Below are 17,171 nucleotides of genomic sequence, written 5' to 3' on the forward strand. Positions count from 1 at the left end.
AGAAGGGTCCGGTTACAAAGAGGCTGCAAGCGTGGACGGAGGGACCAGTCTGGGGCAACTCACAGGGAGACTCCACCCTTAAGATCCTCTGGCACACTAGCACACCTTTGGTCCACAGCAAACACAAGGAGATGATGGACGGAGTGCCGAAACTTTTCCGACACTCACCCTCAGTCACAGATCTGGATTGAATCCATCATCGTTCTTTAGCTCACTTCGCCACCTCAGTTCAGACCCAGCTATATGCAAATCAGTCTTGACCCTGTGCCTCATGGGACCAGTCCAGCCCGAACTGCCAACAACCATTCTGGGACCGGTTTCGGGGTAACACCCCTCATCAGCCAGGGTAGCTTGAATCCAGTGGCAAAGTGAGCAAGGGACCCACGTCTGGGCATACCCTGCCAACTTAGGATGAACAAAGCAAACACAAGCAAATGATGGACGGATCGCTGAAACTTTTCAGACACTCACCCCCAGTCACAGATCTGGGTTGAATCCATCATCGTTCTTTGGTCCACTTCTTCTTGGGCTGTTAAGCTTGGTTGCAGTGGTGTCTTTTGGGGTGGATTCCGGTTCAGGGGTCTCTCGAACTTGGAAGGGGGCTGCAGATGGCGACTGGAAGTCCAGTTTGGGCAAACCCAAGCATGGGCTTAGCTCATGTGGGTCCGGGGACCCCGTTGGCACTGTCACCTCCCTTGGACTCAGGCTCAGGAGTGCAGAAGCATAGGTGCGTTGAAGCATTGAGTGGCGGCGGTCTCAGACTCACTTCTTTGTCTTTTTTTCTGAAGGAGGGGCAAACAGGACAGAAAGGCCATTCACAATGTGCTCTGTTTGCTTTGTCTCCTGTACGCCTCAGGGGCCTGGTGCCCTGTGCATCAGTGAAACACAGACGCGAGTTCTGGTTCCCAATCGCTGATTGGTTCGTGGCTGGCGCGTGCTGCAGAGTGGTGTAAGATCCCAGAAGCAAGCGATAATTGAACAGCAAGTTTACTACCAAGGCCATAAATCACGTCCCCTGCTCTTATGACAGGCTCGAGGGGTGTGTGACGCTGCCCTTATTAGGCGGCCTCCTTTCCAGATGGCGAGCCAGCTTAGCGCCTCCGGTAACACCTGATGACAGGCTCGTCCTCAAGCGGACGTGCCTTTCTCTGTAAACACGTCTAAATGTCGTTAAACCCAGCACTCAGTTGTGCTTCTGTGCCTTTTGAAGAAGGCATCTTACTCGACTACAAAATAACAGCCGTTCCTGACTGGTCATTCTGGCGCCATGAAAGTGCCTCGCGGCTTTAGTTAGAACGTCACGTGCAGCACTAAAATGACCCTTTGGGAAACCTGCAAGTTTACCGCACCTGAATCTGCACTGTTTTTTTTAATGGTTTCTGTATCGCACTGGAGCAAGTATAATCACAAATGCACAGCTTTTAGAGTCAGCAATCGATTGGGAGGGGGTGGGGGGGTCCTTATTGTTCGTGCTGTGGTTGGCATCAGTACCTATGTGCTTTCCGGTGTCTGGACAGCTAAAGAAAACGTAAAGCCCACACAAGGTGGTTTTACTAGCCCAGAAAGAGAACCTCTGAGGTAAATATGAGCATCCGAGCAGACCAGCTGGTACCATGGAAAAAGTATTAGAGGAACTTTTAGAAGTGCATTTTGTCCTCAGCAGTAACATAAAATCATCAGAAATCATGTTTTAGATAGCCCTTGTTGACACTGGTGTTGCTGTGTCATGGTGCTGGAAACAGCAGACGTTCCCATTATCATTTTGTTGACCTCGCAATGATATGAGGTTAAGTTGGCACTACTAGGATGCTGATATGTTACCAGTGGGCTGCCGACCACACATCTCAGCAGCACTCTCTTAATCCACCAAGCCATCTTACTGGCCAAGACAGTTATTATGGTGGTTGAGCGCACTTGTTTTGGCTATCACTTCAGCAAGTAAAGCCGACTGGACGATTCACCTTTGATTGATCATAGACGTCCCTGAACCGTGCGGATGGTTAAAACATACTTCACTCTCTCTACACAACTCTCTCTACACCACTCTTTCTACACCACTCTCTCTCTACACCCCTCTCTCTCTAAACCCCTCTCTCTCAACACCCCTCTCTCTCTCTACACCCCTCTCTCTCTACACCCCTCTCTCTCTACACCCCTCTCTCTCTACACCCCTCTCTCTCTACACCCCTCTCTCTCTACACCCCTCTCTCTACACCCCTCTCTCTCTACACCACTCTCTCTCTACACCCCCCTCTCTACACCCCGTCTCTACACCCCTCTCTCTACACCCCTCTCTCTACACCCCTCTCTCTCTACACCCCTCTCTCTCTACACCCCTCTCTCTACACCCCTCTCTCTCTACACCCCTCTCTCTCTACACCCCTCTATCTCTCTACACCCCTCTCTCTCTACACCCCTCTCTCTCTACACCCCTCTCTCTCTACACCCCCCTCTCTCTACACCCCCTCTCTACACCCCCTATCTATCGCACCACCACAGCATCACTCGGCACCACCACAGCATCACTCGGCACCACCACAGCATCACTCTGCACCATCACAGCATCACTCTGCACCACCACAGCATCACTCGGCACCACCACAGCATCACTCGGCACCACCACAGCATCACTCGGCACCGCCACAGCATCACTCGGCACCGCCACAGCATCACTCGGCACCGCCACAGCATCACTCGGCACCGCCACAGCATCACTCGGCACCGCCACAGCATCACTCGGCACCGCCACAGCATCACTCGGCACCGCCACAGCATCACTCGGCACCGCCACAGCATCACTCGGCACCGCCACAGCATCACTCGGCACCGCCACAGCATCACTCGGCAGCACCACAGCATCACTCCGGGGCAACACAGCATCACTCCGGGGCAACACAACATCACTGAACGCCAAAGCATCACTCGTCACTCAGCACCACCACAGCATCAATCTGTGCAACCATTCAACAACAATTGGTTCAAATATGTTCTCTCAATGTTTCAAGCTTTATTACAAATGTCACAAAAAGATGTTAATATTTCACTTCTGTTCTTGGATTTTCGTCACAATAAAATACTCTGAACGTAATCTTCACAAAAGTTATTTACAAAAGTTTAAGCTATTGCCATTATAAATTACAATCACTTTTATTTAAGTATTAATCATTAAAAAAATAAGCCATTGTTATTTGTAATATCAATACATCGAAGTCACGTAAATACAACACATATTGCATTACAAATGCTATAGGTGTCACATTTGCGAAAGTTACAACTATTGGCATAGTAAATGACAAAGCTATTAATTTAGCTATTTTCAAAACCAACACATAAATACAAAATTTGTCATTTACAATACCAATAGCTCAAACTTTCCTAATGCAAGACCTATTGCATTGCAAATGCTTGTTTCTTTTAGAGTATGAGGTTGATTGTGGATGTGATAAATGGGAGAAACAGACAGCTACAAGTCTAGAGTTCCGCCTAAGGGTAGGCGTCGTTTGTGAAGGTTTTGAATAGAAGTCTCACAGATTGGACCATTTCAAGATGGATCCGGTACCTCAGGCAATATCAGATAGAAGGGAGTGGTTGCAATGTAGCATGGAAAAGCTTATAAGATGTGGGTTGCTTGCGCACAAATTTAGATCAAGGAAAATGTAGAAAACAGGATCGGGATAGTAGTATGGAGTCCGGGCTTCCAAATGCATAATGAGGGATTAAATTCAAGGATGGCTTCTGCCTTTTGAGATCAGGCATTCCTAAAGGCCATTTAAAGATGGCCGCCCCATTCTGAGATCCATGTTCTTGAGGCAGGACTATAGGCCTTCTTTAATTTCAGTTGAATCCACATGGAAGCAGAGCCATAGTCCTTTAATTTTAGATGAATCCACTTAAGTCCTCTGTTTATTTCCAATTCTGGGAGGGGGGGCATCTTAGGAAGGTGCATAGAGTGGTGAGGTAACAGGTAAGGGAAAGGGGGAGAGAGAAACCTAAAAAATGGCGGAAAGGCCTCTCTGAGCCCCGAAAAACCAGACTCTGGGCCCTCTGAAGGCCACAGGGAGAGCCATGGGCTGTAGCTCCTCCGGAAACTGCCCGCAATGTCTGGAGAGTTGGGGAGGAGCTATGATGCCTCTCACAGGGCTTCCTGCGCTCTCCGCAAGGCTGGGATGACAAACCAAGGTAGTAGGTTTGGGGGCGCTCTCAAACCGCCCCCGGGGGAAACAATGTTGTAGAAACCCCAAGAGTCACTTTTGCGCTCGCCAACTAGCGTGCTATGCTGAAACAGATGAATAGGGGCTAACAAGTTGGCTGGGGTGGTGGAGGGCTGCCCACCCTGGGCAGATCCGCACAGGATGCAGCCTGTCACTGCTGGTATAATACCATGCAAGAGATTGCCACTATATGTAAGAGGTAGGCAACAAACCTTTATGCCCATCAGAAACCTTGACCCTGCCCACTGTGTGTCGGAGGTATCACAGTAGCTAGGAATACAATGCCAAAAAAAAAACATAGGATAAACAGGGCATACAAGTAGTGGCGTGCAAGTGTTAGGTTCCAGAGAGTGAAAAATTCCATGGGAAATTACCCACACACACACACACACATGCATACATACACACAAACCTGTGCACACGCACAGCCACAGAGACACATCTCCTTTATGCCTTTTTATTTCCCTACAGACAATCCCTGCGCACAAAATAACTTAACTGATCATGCCACTCCATTCAAATGTAATTAATGATGCATCGTCTTCTTTCGTACCACAAGTTTCTGTGGTCCTGGTTTAGCAGAGCTTCCAGAAATGGCAGCACACTGACTCCAACAGAAGGCTAAGGGAGCATAAAGGGGTTGGGCACTTTGGGTAGATTAGTTGGGTCAGGTAGATGCCAAGAGTAGCCAGCCCCCTACTCCATTCATCAACTTGACATTCAATTTGAAATTCCTAGTGTATAATAGTGCTTTCTTACCCTCCTCTATTGCCCCTTGTGAGCAGATTTGGGTTAAACAGTCCTCTCTAACTACCCCAGAAGGCATAAAGGTCCGTAATGCTGTGGGTTGTAACTGCTTTCAGTCCACTACCCCATTCATCAATTTTTGTTTTGCTCTTTTTATCCTTGGTGTCTAGTGGTGCTTTCCAGCAATACCTCTCCTGTCCCCCCTGTCAAAGTATCTCAGACTTGACTGTAGTGAGTTATCCTCTGCGCAGTGTCTTCTGTTCCAGCATGCAATTCATTCATTTGCATCAAAGGAATCATTATGGCCTTCAGTCACAATGGGCACCTCACCATTATGAACAACAGTAGAATCACTGTTTTACTGGAACTCAGAAGATGAGGGATGCTGTGATTCACTTGTCTTTTCTATGCTTTCTTGTAATACCACTACTTTTCCCAAGGGGCGCCAACTTGCCATTATGCTAAAACGCAAAACGTTTAAAAACTGAGGAATTTGGTGGCAATCTTTATGACAACCAGTTAACTAATATTATCACATAGCAAATACATGTAAGTATTAACATGCTAATCAACAAATGTCAGTGATACATTTTTAACATTCTTTGTACAACCTAGTCAACTACAAAATGACGCATACTATTTGAAACCCTCTTAAATAATATAGGAGTAATGTAAGTCTTCAAAGGAGATGTTAAGAAATGTGAATCATTCTTTAGTGTTGAGTAGATGCTGGTTATCAGCTGAACGTATGTTATTCCCTTTGTGCAATCAGAACACTTACCTCTTGTATCTATTGTGATTGATAATTCTCTGTAATCTTTTCCTACGATGCATAGGATATTATAAAAAAGTTGCTATATTTTAACATGAGTCTCTGGTGTTGACACAAAATTGCAATAGAATGATATTATATGCATTTACATTACATATCAACATGTCTTCTAATGTACACTTTTTGTTTTACAGATAACCTTTCTAAGCTTGGCTCAAGACTCAAATGCTGCACATATTCAGGTAAAACGCTTGATGGTGTGTGCTTAACCAAACCAAGTGGAATTCTCTCTTAATGATTTTGAATAGGACATGTAACTGCAGCATAAAGAAAATTTGTTTTCAAAGCAGTATTTTATATAGGTGTTGTTTTATTTCAGTATTGGGATGAGGGGTTGTAACCACAATTCCTGTGACTACTGTATGTGTTTCTTTGTGACTGATTAAAAGACAGATTATCTGGACCACTTTTAAAGTTAATGTCATTAAACAAATGTCAACTCCTCAACTTTGGTGAAAGAATACCACTAAACCAACAATACCCAATTAACTTTTTTCCCAAATTCAGTCTGTAAAGCTGAGAGCTTTACAATTTATCAAAGAAGAAAGAAATATGTTTTTTTCAAATGATAATTAGTGATATGCAATGAGCTCCACAACTTTCAGCAGCCTACACGTTTACTATGGAAATCATTGCTGGTCTTAACTCTGTTGTAAGGTCAGTTTGTGCAGATGATCTTGTGTCCATCTGATTTTTCGCAGGATTTGGGTGCTGTATTTTTGGAACTCCCGGATCTTCTAAAGTCACTCCACTTGTACAATCTGAATGATCAAGAAGTTATTTTCTTAAAGGATACAAAGAAGCCCTTACAACAAACTGATGAACACACACAGCAGGTGAAGCAATATGTTCTGTTTCCTTTTGAATAATGTTATTTGTGCAATCTTTTAAAAATAAGTGCTAAAAAGCAAGTAATTTTAAAGTATGTTTTAAAGTGCAACCCTGGTCCTTGCACAATATCAATAAACGGTAAATGGAACCTATACAGTAATGTCTCAACCTATTTTGGGATTGGAGTTACTCCTGATCAATGAAAACCACTCAATATATATCATCCTTGTTATACTAATGATCCCACCAGACAAGATAACAAGTACTGACTACCACAGTGCATTAGGAATGGTTAACAAAAATGCCAAAAAAAGCTTTAACAATAGGAAATGCCTCCATGTATCAGTAATGAAATATCAGTGACAAGCTGCAAGTGCCAGATGGCACTAAGGAAACATGGCTCAGCATTAATCTCCCCAACTTGGCAAAAAACATAGCTGTGTATTTGTGTTTAAACATATATTTTGGAAATAAATATTTGTCTTCAGACGTCAGCTTGTCAGTCAAATACAAGCTTTTTGTTTTGGTAGTAACTAATTTTCCCCAAATAAATGTGTATTTGCTGTAGAAAAAAAAACAGATTCTCTTAAAATACTAGCTTTTCATTTGTCAAAGGTCAAAATCTTTATTCAGTTAATATTTCATTACCATAAAAGATAGCATAAAATACAATAAAACATTAAGAATATAAAACCAAATGTGAACAGAATGTGTATTTGAAAAACATTTCCTAATTCTCCCAGCACTATTTACAAATCTGAGCACAGCTTGACAAACGGGTAAGGACTACAGACATTGTAAATATAAGAGTTGTTTAAAATGCAGTACAAATTGTTTTAAAAAATTAACTCTTGTGCATTTACAAAACTTGCAAAAAACCCAGCATGTAAAATGCTTTGTGCAGATGGTCTGTCACATGGGCACACTGTGAGATCCTTAAACCAGATCCCTGGTGTGGGATTACCCATCATAAAATTGATCGTACCAATACAAAATTGAGTTAAAGTAAAACATTGATGACTACTAAAAGCATACAAAAGATATAACTGTTAGCCATAAAATAAAGGGATTAAGGCGTGGGATTTCACAGAGCTCTTGACGTTATCACGTTTGTCTAACCAGAGTCATCTTGACTATCAAATTCTCTTTAAGCTTGGTGTTTATATATATATATATTTCATAACCGTGGAGAGAATGCTTTCTTTCGAATTACCCTGCATACAGCCTAAATGTTTATAGGTCGATCTAATACATTCTAATCATGGTATTTTGTAAGAACACTCAAGTGATAGACAATTTACAATTAAACCCCTGTTCAAGGTGGGTTCAGCTTTCACCCAAATTGAGCGCCATAACGGCAACTGGTGTAATTTTACAGTGTCCTCAATGTATGGAAGACCCAGTTCCTTGTAACAAATAAATGCCGGGGCAGCCTGGGCAACTACTAAGAGTCTTCTAATGATTTCATTTTCAGCCCGTTGTAATGCATCGGAGTCAGCATAGCCCCAGATACAACATTTATAAGTGGAAGATGAGATTCTTTTCCCATTACAGATGATGAGCATCTCTTTAATGGACCTGGTCCCTAATTTAGTAGCAAATCCGAATACAGAGGTAGCCGTCTTCTGTAATTGTAGGGTCTTCACTCGTATTTGAGGGGACCATTCCCCCTGTCTATCAAATAGTACCCCAAAGTATGAAAACAAAGGAACTATTGAGAATCTAGCATCCTTAGCAACAAATTGCTTCATTTTATTAGTTCGCGTCCCCCAAATCATTACATAGGTCTTTTTAAAATAACTTTGAGGTTCAATTCCACCATATACAGTGCATATGAATCTAGCAGCAACTGAAGCCCAATTGCAGTACGAGCCAGAAGCAGCACATTGTCTGCATATAGCAAGGCAGGTATCAATCGAGACACAATCTTAGGTAGGCCAACAGTGAATTGCAAGAGAGCTTATTCCAAGCAATTTATATGCAGAGTAAATAAAAATGGGGCCAAGACACATCCCTCTCCGATTCCCTTCTTTACCCTAAAAGGTCTAGTACATTCCCCCTGGGTCAAAGCTGACCCTAGCGGTGGCATTTCAGTAAAGGTGACTAAGTAAAAAATGTATGAGCCACAATTTAGTATGATTAACACTGTCAAACGCAATAGTAAGGCCCATAAAGGCCAAAAATAGGAAGCCTTTCTTAGCCTTAGTGTGCTTGCTCACCAGTAGTTCCAGATTCTAACATTGTCCTAAATCCACATTGCTGATCAGAAATAATAGAATGTTCTTCTGCCCAATTTTATAACCTCTCCAGTAACCGCTTACCCAAAATTTAAATTGACATCAGCTGGTATTGTTAAAGCGGCCGGCTCTTCTCCCCCGGACTTTCATAGTGATAGGACTTTTAGGGACTCAAACAAATCCTGACGTTTTTTCAGAGAGAAAGAAAGAAAGATTTTCTGGAAATAGAGAAAGAAGGCATAATAACATGTTATAACCTAATTGGTGTTAAGAGGGATGCTGCAGACCTGGCAACTGCTAGAGTTGCCTTTGACCGAAATCCCTGTGGTTTCAAAACCGACCGACCTTGGGTCGGTGGTCCGAAACCGCAATTACTATGTGACTGCACATGGTAAGGTCGCAGACTTACATTTAACGATGGGTGCTAGTGCGGCAGTCGGAAACCGGCAGCAGTACAAGCTCCCTAGAGAAATGAGAGCCACTGTAAATCGCGTGGCACGGCGGTAGCAGGGGAGCCCCCAAAGTCTCTTTCCGACAGGGTTTCCATGTCAGAAAGCCCAAAATTTAAAGCCTGTCAGAACCTGACATCATAATCCCGACGGCAGAACTGCCGTTTGTAAGGAATTATGTTGCGGTTCCGACTGAAAGCCAGATGGATTGACTGGCCTGTTTGAATTCAGACTGCCGTAATCGTAATACGACGGTCGGAATTGAAACCAGGGATGTGGGTCTGAGGCTTTCCGACCAGAATCCAAATTAGGGCCAGAGTCTTATTAAGATGGCCTTTGCTGGTCAGGGCATCCATATTCGCCCTTCATGTGCATCAAAAGATGCTTGAATTACCTTTCAAAGTCTCATCCCTTTTTTGGACTGTAGGCAAAAGAAATCCCAAAAATAAAAACTTGTTAGTGATCTTGAAATCTGTGGGTGTACAACTGAGGATAGAGCTCAATGCACATGTGCAAATCTTTGGACCAGGTAAGCAGTACGCTTGCTAATCAAAAAGAATGGTTCCATGCTAGGTTTTCTAACCATTATGGTTATGAGGAAGGCAAACAAGTGGGTGAAAAGAAATAAAATCAGAATGCTGATGCATAATTGTAGGAAAGTGGGTTACTGGTTAAGGTGGTTAAACCCTGCTCTAGCAGCATCCACAATTCTTGTCCAGGTGAAACACAAGAAAACCCCACATTAACCTGTGCTTAACCCTCTGGTAGCTTGGCACAAAAGCATTGAGGCTTAACTTAAAGGCTATGTGTAAAGTATTTATACTGCACTCGAAGAACAGAAATAAAGTGAAAACACAACACCAGAAAAATCCCACTTCAATTTAGAAAAATAGAGGAGATTTTAATAAATTATTTGACATTAAGACAACAAAAATCTAGCCAGTAGAATTGGAAATATGCAATTTTAAAGATTTAGGTAAATATAGTGCTTCAAAGCACCATATGTGATTATCTCATTATGCCGGACTGGGATAAAGTCACAAGTTCAGGATGACCGCGATGGAGTGCGGGCGTGAGACAGGAATCAAGTTAGGCCCGTTGGAAAGAGAACCTTAAATCCTTGTTGCGGAGAGATGTGAGGTCCCGCGTTGAGGATGTGCTCTGAGGAGCTGCGTGGGCCTGTGATGCAAGGTACTGCATCAAGGATGCATGGGCTGCTATGCAAGGTCCTGCATTAGGGGTATGTTGCACAGTGGCAGTTTTGAGGAGCTGTGAGGTCCTGCGTTGCACAGCAGCAGTCCTGATGTTAGGCTGCGTGGCAATGTGTTGTGCTGTGTCGGTTCTGCTAGGACCACAGCTGGGATTAGCAGGGCATCTTCAGGCCCACTTCAAATGGGGGACTTGGGTTGGGTAGGACTCACAGTATGTAGAGTCCAGGTGCAGGCTCAGTGGTTGGAGCATTTTCTGTCCCGAGGCTCTGACCAGGAGGCTAGCCCACTAACCTTTGGAGTCACTTTGGTGGTCCTGGATTCAAGATGCAGGTTCATTCCTTCACATTCAGGTAGCAGAGCAGCAGTCCTTCTTGCTTCTGAGTTTTCCACAAGTTCAGATGTGTACTGAAGAGTTATGTCTGGGAGCCCACGTAGCTCCTCAGACAGGCATACCTTGTTGTAAAGTCTGCGAGTGGGTGTTAGGTTAAGAATAACTGCACAAACTGTCAACAAGAGATATTATGTATTTGGTACACTGGCCTGTAGTAGAGTAGGACCAGGTTGTGTGTAAAAAAAAAAAGTCCAATATTAATGCCTGGTGTCCATTTTGAAATAGGAGAAGCTTCTAGAGTCTTCCCACTACAGAGGGGTCTTCAGTTTCCTGTCCCCTGGCCCCAACTTGTCTGGGGGCACGCTACTTGTATGAAACGCGTTGTGAGTGTGATGAAGCAGAGTCTTTGTGATTTGCAAGTGTGGTAGGTGACGGCTATGCCCCCAAGTCAGAGTTGGCCTATCCTGCCAACTCCTAGTCCCTATTTGTCCCACTGTCTGTGGAGTAATACAGAAAGACCAACTGCCAGCTGCACCTAGTCATATAACCCACGGTACAGGCAGCATGTACCAAATAGTTGGGACAAGAAAATGCCAACTTTCTAAAAGTGACATTTTCAGAATTGTGACTTAAAATCCAACAATACAATTAAATTACAATTCTTTAACAACTGAACTTGAATTTCCTATCTGCTCCCAATTGAAGATAATCACTTAAGGTAACCCAATGTTATCCTATGGGAGAGGCAGGCCTTGCAGTGGTGAAAATCAAATTTAAGAGCTTCCCACCACCAAGACATGTAAATGTTAAAAATACATGTCCAACTTTTAAAATACACTACACCCTGCTCTATGGGCTGTTTAGGGCCTACCCTAAAAAGAAAGGTGTGGGCCTGGCAAAAGGTTTATATTGCCAGTCAGAATTGCAGTTTAAACTGCACACCCTGGCTGCAATGGCAGGCCCGAGACGTGTTTAAAGGGCTACCTGAGTGTACAATCAGTGCTGTTGGCCCACTATTAGCATTTACTTTACAGACTATGGGTACCTGTAATACCACTTTACTTGAGACTTACAAGTAAATTAAATGTTCCATTTGGAAGTAAGCCAATTTTACCATGTCTAAAGAAGCAGGCACAAGCACTTTAGCACTGATTAGCAGTGACAAAGTGCACAGCATAAAAGGCAACAAAACTGGTTCAGAAAACAGGATGTATGAAGGCAAAAAGTTTGGTTGTGATCCTGCAGAGAGAGCTAAGTCGAACAATAATAATGTTTTTATCTGCATCAAAACTGGATATGTGTGCTATATCTTCAGGATATCTATTTTCATGCAACGTTTTGAAATGATCACACTTTTCTAAGGTTAACAGCTGACAAAAATCCATGTAACACAAGGCACCTCCACTTTGACATAAAAGGTTTCTTTCCATAAGTCCAAAAATTCAATTTTTCCACGAGTCAAGACCCTTCTGTTTGGCAAGTGTTTTCTCTTTTGTGAAATATAGCTTTGTGCCTCTCTGGAGACATATGGGGGTTAAATATAAGCACGCCGCAGGAATGTTTGGAGGTCAGCGGTGCCAGAAGTCAGGAAATTGGGACAACAAAGTTCATCTGTCTAGGCATGGAATACTACTGTGAATATCTGTAAGGATCTTTCACCCAGTCTTCCATTGCTGAGCTTGACTTCCTGGCTCCAGATGTCTTGCGGTTAGGCACTCAAAGATCTCTGCCTTTCTCTGAATGACCATGCAGTCGGCAAAGTATGCTTCCATGAGCTCTTCATGTGCATTTAAGTTAGAGATTCTGCTTCTGGTGTATCAGCAAGCAGCTGAAACCTTGGACATGCCAGCAAAAAATGGTACTTACATAACTTCCTCTGGTAACGTTTGGTTTACAGTTCTCTTCTATTAGTTTCTGATGAATACTTATAGCCGCAGATTCCTAATCTTTCAGAATATTCACATGGCTCCAGAATGGATATGGAAGTCTTCACATCAGTACCTCCACACGCCTCTAGATGGCACTATACGGCTCCTTGTTGACTTTATTCCACACCGGAAGTGATGGAGTGAAGCTGCATGTAAGCACTACCCCTGCGCTCCAACATCCATCCATCTATCCATTCCTTTCTTTCTGCACCTATGCATGCATACCCGGAGTTCCACTTCCCTTTACATTGTTTGATGAATCCTTTCAAAATTCTCTTTTACTAATTTACATAGGAACAATGCCCCCACTGAAGACTACAGGTTTCAAACCATGCCATGACTGCCTGAAACTACTGATGTCTGTGACTGACCCACACAAGTTCTGCCTCCACTGTTTGGGCTTGAGGCATGAATCCTAGATGTACAAATATTGTAACCTCATGCACCTGAAGGCGATACGAGACCATGAATACAGCTGTATTCCTCTGAACACTGAAAGAAGGTGTAGACCTAATGCAAATCCCGCTCCAAGTCAAAGACGTAGTCCCATTCCCGCTCTGGAGGCCCATCTTGGAACAGGTCTTCTTTGTGGTCAAAGACGTCTGTTAAGTCAAAGTCAAAATCGAAGAAGATTCCTAAGAATTTGAAGCAGAATTCAACCTCATTCGGCAACTTTCTGCCAAGAAGAGTTTGGGATGGCGTTAAGGTGCCAATCGATCTTACTTCTGATCGCTGTTCGAGGAGCTGATTCCACAACTGATCCTGTTGATTCCTAAATTTTCAAGCCTTCATAGGCACTGCAGCAGGTCGAGGCCTAAAAGAAGACCATTCTACATATTTTTGGCATTCTTATGACTTTCTGCCGTGCCTTCAGGCCCAAGGATACAAGGGGGGCTCCTGTTGGGTTTCTGCCTGCATGTCCACCCTCTGTGCTGTCTGAGGCCCTCAAACCAGCCTCCGGTTCTGCACTGAATCTGGTACTGCTACAGCGCGACTCCAAGAATACATTTTAACTCGGCCTCACAATTTCCCTGAAACCTCCGAACACACATTTATTCTCCAGTGGGGCCCATAACACTGCACTCTTTCTCCGATTCATTTAATTCGACTTCAAGGATTGGTGAAATACAAAGGAGTAATGCTGTAAGATGTCTAAACCTATTTAACTAGTCATTATTTATATTTAAAAAATTGACCATGGTTTTAACAAACAATGAATTTTATTCAGACACACCACCATAGTGGCAATGGATCTGCTAGAAAGAAAATTAGGCGTAGGAAAAATGACAAGACCAGCTTTAATATTCCATTTTCCCAATTTTATTAAAAGCAAACTTTTAGTATGTCTGACATTTATGCATTAATTATTTCTTTATTCAGTAAAGATCTTAAACTTTTTTTTCAGAATGATCATTTTATTTAAAGCTCGGAAAAATAGACAGTTATTTTATAGATCAGTTGAAAAGTTTAGCAAAGAACAGATAGTTCCAAATTCATTCTCTCCTAACATCCCTAACTAAAGCCCTCATCTTATCCTTCAGTCCTGCAAAGCAAACAAGAAAATAAATCAAAGTATCTTACATCCAGGAATCGATCTGCAATCCGACAGCACTTCGAGATGAAATTGAAAGAACGACACTCTCTAAGCAAAATAAGGGTTTTTTATACACTAATTTCCTATCTTAATCTATCTAAAAAGTATCTAACATCACCAATTCGGGTTTTGATTGGACAAATTTGGGATGGGTGAGCATCTCCTCACCATTACAACATCATATTCACGGTGAATCAGCATTTTAATAAAGGGGTATTGTTTAGGACAGTCTTTGGCCTGATCACTTCCTTGACTTGTAACTTTTCATTACTTTCCCACGTTCAGAACACTCAACTGTCCATGTTTTGGCACCCATCCTGACTTCCAGGGCACAGTAGCCTTGAACTTCGCATCCGAGCACAGGCAGTTCACTCTCGCTTTCAGGCTTTGGGCGCGCATTCGCCGTCCAGCACTTGCTCGCAGTTTATCAGAGCAGCCATGTTTTCACTAGGCCTCAGAGGCCACTTTCGGAACTATCATAGAAACAAACTCAAATTCATGTTAAATATGGAACTAAAGCCCTTCTGTTTACCTCCCACCGTACTCATATTTCCCTATTAGTTATTACCTAGCAAATAAGCCACATAAATGCGTTTCATACTTACATATCCAACGACTTTCTAGCACAATAACGTGTACATTAAGCACATTCATGCTGCATTTATTTATATTTAAGCTGTGCATTCGTTCACATCATAATAACAATACAAATTAGTTAATTATATTGATTCATGCAAGCAAGATTAGTATTCCCACGTGTGCATGTGTGTGCATCTTATATTATTGTTGATTAATTCACCACAATACACCATTAGAAATGTTAACGTTATGGAACATTGATTTCACAAGTGGTACACAAAATTTTGTTTTGCCACCTTGCTCCATCAGTACAAGCTTCCTGTCTGGCTTCAAGGTCTGTACTGATTCCCTCTTCATTGACGCTGGGCCAGAAGTCTCTGGAGGATGAGCCCCTGCCAACTCTTGTGTCTGACACTTAACTGAATCCTTCTTCACCCTGACCAAGGTCCCTCTATGACTCCACTCCAGTGCACCTGGTTCCCATGTGTTCCTACTCAGACAAAGTACTTCCTCTACCACAGAGCCTTCCCCAGAGGCTCCATTACCTTTTTGCTCCGATTCTGATCATAGTTTGTCTCCACCGGACAATGATGATGGTAACGATTTACTCCTACACTACCATAACAACTGTGTGTATATGGATTTACAGGATTCCAGTGTACGTCCCTTGATACAGGGTTGATTTTGCCCATCGCACCGCCAATGGAGGAAAGAGCTTCATTGTTTAGAGGGGCAGCTGAAGTTCAGGACCTTTTGCTGCATTCTGTTGAAGTCAAGACAAATGTCCTTACTGTGGTTTTTCACCCTGAGCAGTCTCATCTGAGCCCTTCCATTTAATAAAGCCCTGACAGCAACCCTTATTGGCACTTGAGCTAAGCCTTGCTCATGCCCACCAGTTAACAGGGAAGTATAGATGGCATGAGGCCTCACCAACCTGCAACAGCCACCGTAGTCTTTCATGGCCAGGGACGGTATCAAGCAGACATCACATGAGACAACACTTGTCTCAGTCTCTTGCTCGTGTGGCACAAGCCTTTGAAACCACTTTAGTTTGCCCTTTGCGGCACTCAACCACCACTTTGGAGGCACAATAAGACATTTTCTACAAGGGTGGCAGTTCATCGCATCTGACAGATGGGTCCCTCCATATCGCCTAGCAGGGTTATGCACTTCTGGCGCAGGGCTTACTGGCCGTAGAGGCAATTGAGATGGTGCCTTCCCTAGTAGTGGGGACCGGTTGTTATAACCTCTGTGGCTAAAATTGGCATGGTTCGGCTGGCGGTGCAAAGCAAGTGTTCCAAGGAGGATGGCACAATGTGAACCGGATTCGTCCTACTTCTTGGGAAATGCCAAGGGGTGGCAGTGTCTTCTGTATGTGATTCAGAGAAACTTCACAACTATATCTGGTCCAGTGACCGGTGGATAGCACTAGAACGATATTCTGATCCTTGGGATTCCGGACCTCTCTTTAAGAGGATGTTGAATGACTGGAACCTATACCCACGTGTGGTGGGAGTCCTTGAGGGAAATTAGTAATAACTAAGCTGAATCGTTGATATTGAAATAGATTGGAAACTTAAAATTATGTTGGAGCTATGAGGAGACCAAGGATTGCTTAATTATAAACTTTTGTTCTGTTAAGTGTAATTTGCTGTTGCCAAGCAAAATATAGAGCGACTGTGGGTGGGAAAACAGCTCTGAAGGTGAATGATATGGATTGGAGCAGCAGAGCAGCAAGACATTTATATACGAGTACTATGTAAGAGTAAGTGAATGCCTAAATAAGTATCAGAAGATGTGGGCAAAATGCTGAAACATATAATCTGGATTGGTGAATGGGAACACAATGTATAACATACTATGTGCCATCATACAGAATTCGTTTAGGAAGGAGGTTACATACTGGATAGAAATATACTATGAATGCCGACAATGGGGAACGTTTTTTACCAGTTGATGTCCCAATAGATTACCAGTGAAGCTCGATCATGTTTTTTAAATTTGACAATGTCAAATGTCAAATGTCAAATATCAAATGTCAAATGCTTTTATATAGCGCACTTATCACCAAAAGAGGTCTCAAGGCGATTTGCAGAAGAAAGGCATTGACCTACCAGAGTTGAGACACATCACAGAGAAACTTTATTTGGGAAAGAGCCACGCCTTTAGACCCCTTCGAAACTCCAAATGATTGGAGAGGGTCAAGAGATGAATAGGTAAC

At 43.1% G+C, this 17,171-nt stretch overlaps 1 protein-coding gene across 8 annotated transcripts in view; it reads left to right on the plus strand.

The window, feature by feature from the left end:
• The window catches only part of AKAP11 (A-kinase anchoring protein 11), a 322,839-nt gene that overhangs the window by 98,834 nt on the left and 206,834 nt on the right, over positions 1 to 17,171 (plus strand). For all 8 annotated transcript variants that reach the window (XM_078657281.1, XM_078657285.1, XM_078657284.1 and 5 more), the window contains 2 exons: positions 5,925 to 5,972; positions 6,492 to 6,626. In XM_078657281.1, coding sequence (XP_078513407.1) covers positions 5,925 to 5,972; positions 6,492 to 6,626 — 183 coding nt within the window. The remainder of the gene's footprint in view (positions 1 to 5,924; positions 5,973 to 6,491; positions 6,627 to 17,171) is intronic.

Source organism: Lissotriton helveticus, chromosome 8, assembly GCF_964261635.1.
Source record: "Lissotriton helveticus chromosome 8, aLisHel1.1, whole genome shotgun sequence".
NCBI classification, from domain to species: Eukaryota; Metazoa; Chordata; class Amphibia; order Caudata; family Salamandridae; genus Lissotriton; species Lissotriton helveticus.